Raw genomic sequence first — 6,583 nt, forward strand, 5'->3', positions numbered from 1 at the left:
ATGCCGGTTTCAGTTTCCAAACCCGGAACAAACAGGCTTGTCCATCCTTTAATCCCGCCTCCTCCAGCCAATAAGCAACGGGGAGGGCGTTCTCTCAGTCGTGATCGACAGCTCCGCGGGCCTATGGGCTGCGGGGGGAAGATTCCAGATGGTTCTGGAAAGCTCAGGATTTCTCGACAGCTCGGGGGAGAAGAGTATTAATCCTCTTCCTCCGTCGCCACTAGAACCGACCTCCGCGCATTTATCACTCCTCCAGACACAAGGTAAATGATATATTTTATAATGCCAGCTCAATAACGGACATGCTAAATATGACTTACTCTGACATGCATGCTAGAATAGTTGTTTTGATGCTGTTCTCATCGAAGCTTGTACTTTGCAACATGACGATGGCGTGCATGGATTTAAATAGTGATGAGGTTCAGATTAAGACGATGCCATAAACTCGGGTCTGACATGTTTAGTTTTTCCACATTTTGACATGACATGTGAATGTCAGAGATGCTTATTTGACATGTCAGCTTTATTGGGACGTAAGAAAAACTTCTCCCAGCTTCATCCTGGAGACTATTTCCACCCTCATCACCCTGTGTCTTCCCCGGCAGCAGCAGCAGCAGCCACATGGACCACATGCTGCACTTGTCAGGCAGGAGCTCCTCAACCTAATGAATCCTAATCAGATTTCCTGAGCAGATTTGTCTCTGATGATCTGTTCATCCATCCATTCATCCGTCCATCCATCCGTCCGGTACAGTGTAGTCAGTCACTTCTCCTCGGATGGTCAAGAGGAGGAGCTTGCGATTCCTGTGGAAGCTGCTAGAGGGTTCTTTTTGGTTATGGTACCTTCTAGAAACTTGCATTTCGCCTGGGAAACCGACAGGTGGAGTCCTTTTTATTCCTGCCGATGTCAATATGCAATTCAAGCCACTTGCTGATCCCTGATCGAACGATAGATAATCGTGTCAATAACATCTATTCACGACTGAGGTCTCAGCTGTGAATCTCCTAATAGTGATTCAGACTTTCTATTTAACACACTACCATCCACATAGTTTTTCTTTTTATTGCATTTGCGGCTGTCAAGAAAAAAAAAAAAAAAATCACATTATATAATTTCCTTGAAGGCAGAAGCAGGCGGATTTAGTCAAAGATGGATTACAGAGAGGTGGAGCGGTGACCTGGACCGGCTGTCACACCACCTGTCTGCACGAGCAACACGTGCTCACACTTAACCTGACATTGGTGAGGAGCACCTTACTGCAACTTCATGTAACTGATGCAGATATTAGACAGTGTCAAATGGATGCACGTTCTGTAACATCCGAACCATGTGCTAAGGACCAGACGATTAAGGCGATTAGTGAGATTGGTGGTTCACGGTGACATTTAGTCCATTATATAATATTGTAAGGTGCAACTCTTCATGACTTGAACATAACCTGAGGGGGATTGGCAGGGCTCCTTATTGGTCTGCCAGTGTGGTGACTCACTGTGCCGCAGCAACCAATGAACACGGTTATGCATACAGGACCTTAAAATGTCTGGTTAATTGCAAAAATGAGATGAGATCAGACAGAAGTATGTGGTTAAATTTTAGTCTTGTGAAAGCATGCAGATGTATTGATTATGGCAATGCAGTTAGCTTTCTAATCTTAGTCAAAGAACTGAGCAAGGATAAAATTGCACTACAGGCAGAAAGCTGATAGGATGTACTACTATGTTGCAGGTATTTGCATGTGTATTCTATGATTTATGCACATTATAAAAAGCAATATTAATTTGTCTTCTTTTCTCAGATGCCTGAATCACACGACCAACCAATGGAGGAGGAGGCTGAGACCTTTGCATTCCAGGCTGAGATTGCTCAGTTGATGTCCCTGATCATCAACACTTTCTATTCCAATAAAGAAATCTTCCTTAGGGAGCTCATCTCCAACTCCTCAGATGTAAGTTTGTCATAGTATTAGTCCAAAGCCTAATATCTTAATTTAATGTGCAAAACATGTGGGTTGAGCTTGTTTTAAGAAAGTAAAGTTAAATGCTGTGACTATAATGCAAAGTAATATGCTGATAACAAGGAATTAAAGATGATAAATACTTACAAACAACTTAAAGTGCACTTATTAACATTTAATGTAAAATGTTTCTTTTTTTAACCTCCAGGCCCTTGACAAAATCCGCTATGAGAGTCTCACTGACCCCACCAAGCTGGACAATGGCAAGGACCTCAAAATCGAAATAACCCCCAACAAAGAGGAACGCACCCTGACCCTGATCGACACAGGCATTGGCATGACCAAGGCCGACCTGATTAATAATCTTGGCACAATCGCAAAATCTGGCACCAAGGCCTTCATGGAGGCTCTCCAGGCTGGAGCCGACATCTCCATGATCGGCCAGTTCGGTGTGGGTTTCTACTCCGCCTACCTGGTGGCCGAGAAGGTGACGGTCATCACCAAGCACAATGATGACGAGCAGTACGTCTGGGAATCCTCCGCTGGTGGCTCATTCACAGTTAGAGTGGACAACGGTAAGTAATGTAGCTGCCATTGTTTTGTAGTTAATTAACAGTTATGTTTTTACAATCTAAGGAATGAAAGGTGCCATGGTTATCTCTGTACCTTGCACTAACCTGTCTGTACCCTGTGCAGCTGATCCAATGCTTCGTGGCACTAAGGTGATCCTGTACCTGAAAGAAGACCAGTTAGAATACATTGAGGAGAAAAGAGTCAAAGAGATTGTGAAGAAGCATTCCCAGTTCATTGGCTACCCCATCACACTTTTTGTAAGTGCTCATTGAAACTGATAAACAGATTGCATTCTTACTTATCTTGAGCGTTAGTAGAGAATTTGCCTTTAAATACATAGTAATGTGTGATTTTAGGATTTAAATTGACGTCTAAATTAACTGCTGGATTAATACATTGTTTTAACAACACATGGCTAAAAATCAGTTGTTTACAAATTAATCATTATTTCTTTAGGTGGAGAAAGAGCGAGACAAGGAGGTGAGTGACGACGAGGCAGAGGAGGAGGAGGAGAAGGCAAAGGCAAAGGCAAAGGAGGAGGACGAGGAGGACAAGGACGAGGACAAGCCCGAGATTGAGGACGTTGGGTCAGATGAGGAGCATGACCACGACAAGTCTTGCGACAAAAAGAAGAAGAAGAAGAAGATCAAGGAGAAGTATATTGACCAGGAGGAGCTGAACAAGACCAAACCCCTGTGGACCCGTAACCCCGATGACATCACTAATGAGGAGTACGGAGAGTTCTACAAGAGCCTTACCAATGACTGGGAGGACCACCTGGCTGTCAAGGTAGGTTATTACTTGAACATGCAAAAGTTTTTAATGCTTTTATGTATCAATATTATCAAATGTGAAAACTGACAGGAATCTCAACTGATTTTACCCGCAGCACTTTTCAGTAGAGGGTCAGCTGGAATTCCGGGCCCTGCTCTTTGTGCCTCGCCGCGCCCCATTCGACCTCTTTGAGAACAAGAAGAAAAAGAACAACATTAAACTGTACGTGCGCAGGGTCTTCATCATGGACAACTGCGATGAGCTCATCCCTGAGTACCTCAGTGAGTATTAACCCACGTCTGGAATGACTAATAGCTTGAGCACTTTGTTCATAGATCAAATAATCAGCTGATATTATTTCTATAATAAATAAATGAATCATCTTAGAAACGTTGCTGTGTTGCTGACGAGGTTGTTTGTATCTATCCCGTCAGATTTCATTAAGGGTGTGGTGGACTCCGAGGATCTGCCCCTGAACATCTCCAGAGAGACGCTGCAGCAGAGCAAGATTCTGAAGGTCATCCGCAAGAACCTCGTCAAGAAGTGCCTGGAGCTTTTCACTGAACTGGCCGAGGACAAGGACAACTACAAAAAATACTACGAGCAGTTCTCCAAGAACATCAAGGTCAGCGTCCTCTTCTTGCACTGTGCAAGCTGCATGTTTTTTCTAATCTTTTCTCTTTAAAACATTTCGCAGCAACTTAGTGTTAAACCCTGCACTGCCATGGTTTGATACTGTGTTAATGTGATCTGAGAGAAACCCAAGTATAATTTGAGTTAAAGCAGGTTGCTTACTATTGCTTCAAGTGCAAAGCTTGAAAGAACCATTGGAATTTCAGCTAATCGTCACCTTTGTTCCTCTGACCTTTTACTCATTAGCCATCTGTCTGATCCTTAGGCCATATTGTCCCAGTGAAAAGACTTGAATACAGCCCCTCACTGCCATCCTCTGTTTAAATGTAGGCACTGTGGAAGTCAATGATTACACCTAATAGGCCCATAATAGTAATTTGCTTGTAACTGCAGGGTGCTAACAGTTAAGTGTTTTCTTTATTTTTAGCTTGGCATCCACGAGGATTCACAGAACAGGAAGAGGCTGTCTGAGCTGCTGCGCTACTACACCTCCGCCTCTGGAGACGAGATGGTTTCCCTAAAGGACTACGTCACACGCATGAAAGATAGTCAGAAACACATCTATTACATCACAGGTGAGGATTAACTCTAATTTAGTTTAAGATCAAGTGAACTGAGTTCTTGTTATATTACATTATATTACAGCATTTCCATATCTGTATTTCAGGTGAGACCAAAGACCAGGTGGCCAACTCTGCCTTTGTGGAGCGGCTGCGCAAAGCCGGCCTGGAGGTCATCTACATGATCGAGCCCATAGATGAGTACTGTGTCCAGCAGCTGAAGGAGTTTGAGGGCAAGAACCTGGTGTCAGTGACCAAGGAAGGCCTGGAGCTGCCTGAGGATGATGACGAGAAGAAGAAGCAGGAGGAGAAGAAGTCGCAGTTCGAGAACCTGTGCAAGATCATGAAGGACATCTTGGAGAAGAAGGTGGAGAAGGTGAGCAGATGAAAACATTAATAAAAAACTAATACAACCTATATTGTTGTGCAGTAAAGGAAGATGATGTTAATTATTTTTATTATGGTCCACACAGGTCACAGTCTCCAACCGACTGGTCTCCTCCCCCTGCTGCATCGTCACGAGCACTTATGGCTGGACAGCCAACATGGAGAGGATCATGAAGGCCCAGGCCCTGAGAGATAACTCCACCATGGGCTACATGGCCGCCAAAAAGCACCTTGAGATCAACCCTGACCACCCCATCGTGGAGACCCTGAGGCAGAAGGCAGAGGCTGATAAGAACGATAAGTCAGTGAAGGATTTGGTCATCCTGCTCTTCGAGACCGCCCTGCTCTCCTCAGGATTTACTTTGGACGACCCCCAGACCCACTCCAATCGCATCTACAGAATGATCAAGCTGGGTCTCGGTTAGTTTCTGTGTTACAAGTTATGGCTGTTAAACTATCATTCAATGTGTTTGACGTTCTTATTTAAAATTACCTGGCTCCACTGACTCATCATCATCTTTTTCTTCTAGGTATTGATGAAGATGACCTGACATCAGATGAGCCCACTGTTGCTCCCACCGAGGACATGCCGCCTCTGGAAGGTGACGATGATGACACATCCAGGATGGAGGAAGTGGACTAAGTCTGTTTCTATTGCCCGCTAGCGTTTAGAAGTAGTGTACTTTAAGAAAAATTACAAGTTTAATGTTGTAAATGAGCTTGGAAAGTCCCCCTCCTCAACCTCTTTTTGACCAAGCTCACTTCATTTCCCCTCAAATTGACAATATGCAGTTGAGAGCCATTCCCTTTAGAACTTAATTTTTTAAGTTGTCAGTTTTTGTATCTTAAGTTTTATCGATGCGTTTCTTTTTTTTTGTATTTATTGACATTCCAATGTTCTTTGTGTTCTTACATTAATTGTAAATATATGCAAATTGATACGGTTCTTTGAAATGGTGGGACCCATAAATAAAAGTTTATCATGTTAACAAGCCATGTTTTGTCGTACTTAGTGAACATATAAATAAAAGGTACTTATTAAGAGATAACATAAACACACTGATGAATATCACTCCCTTAAATATACTTTGATTCTTTCAGCTAGACCTGTGCATTATTCCTATTGGTGAAAATGTAAATTCCCTATCTCACAATGTTCAAAAAATGAAAATACAATCCTAGACCTGCCCCCTCCGGATCAAAACAAAAATAAATGGGTTCTTCCCTGACCCATACCACATCCTTTCACCAAGTTTTGTGGTAATTCGACAAAGAAACAACAAACACTGATGAAAACATTACCTCCTTGGCGGAGTAATACACTACATGTAATGGTGTACAAATGAAATAATCCTGCATTTCCAGCAAAAATAAATTAAAGGGATAGTTTTACGAAAATTCTTAATTCACTCTTTATCCACTCACCACTATGCCGATGGAGGGGTGGGTGAAGTGTTTGAGTCCACAGCTACAGTGGTCGCCATTTTATTCAATTGTATTCGATTTGGCTGCCACGCTGTTTACCCCTGAAACATCAAAAGTGTTTTGTGGACTCAAACACTTCACCCACCCCTCCATCGGCATAGTGGTGAAATGGGTGAATTTTCATTTTTGGTGAACTATCCCTTTAACACAATTGCACTGACAAATGTTTAAAGTGGGATGAATGAGGTGGCGAATCTGTCTGTGGCTGAAGGAGCT

At 43.0% G+C, this 6,583-nt stretch overlaps 1 protein-coding gene across 1 annotated transcript; it reads left to right on the top strand.

Annotated features, from left to right (window-relative positions):
- The first annotated feature begins 104 nt into the window (after positions 1–104).
- On the top strand, positions 105–5,871 carry hsp90aa1.2 (heat shock protein 90, alpha (cytosolic), class A member 1, tandem duplicate 2). Its single transcript, XM_035143335.2, has 11 exons — positions 105–263; positions 1,797–1,946; positions 2,164–2,530; positions 2,652–2,785; positions 2,985–3,317; positions 3,418–3,583; positions 3,737–3,927; positions 4,363–4,510; positions 4,603–4,871; positions 4,969–5,302; positions 5,413–5,871. Exons 2-11 carry the CDS (start codon positions 1,797–1,799, stop codon positions 5,523–5,525), a joined length of 2,205 nt encoding a protein of 734 aa, XP_034999226.1. The 5' UTR covers positions 105–263; the 3' UTR covers positions 5,526–5,871.
- The last annotated feature ends 712 nt before the right edge of the window (positions 5,872–6,583 follow it).

The sequence above is a fragment of the Hippoglossus stenolepis genome, chromosome 20 (assembly GCF_022539355.2).
Source record: "Hippoglossus stenolepis isolate QCI-W04-F060 chromosome 20, HSTE1.2, whole genome shotgun sequence".
Classification (NCBI taxonomy): Eukaryota; Metazoa; Chordata; class Actinopteri; order Pleuronectiformes; family Pleuronectidae; genus Hippoglossus; species Hippoglossus stenolepis.

Coding starts and splice junctions, on each gene's coding strand:
- hsp90aa1.2 (XM_035143335.2), top strand. CDS start 1,797: ATGCCTGAATCACACGACCAACCAATGGAGGAGGAGGCTGAGACCTTT. Junction 1,947..2,163: donor TCATCTCCAACTCCTCAGAT/GTAAGTTTGTCA, acceptor TTTAACCTCCAG/GCCCTTGACAAAATCCGCTA. Junction 4,872..4,968: donor TGGAGAAGAAGGTGGAGAAG/GTGAGCAGATGA, acceptor TGGTCCACACAG/GTCACAGTCTCCAACCGACT.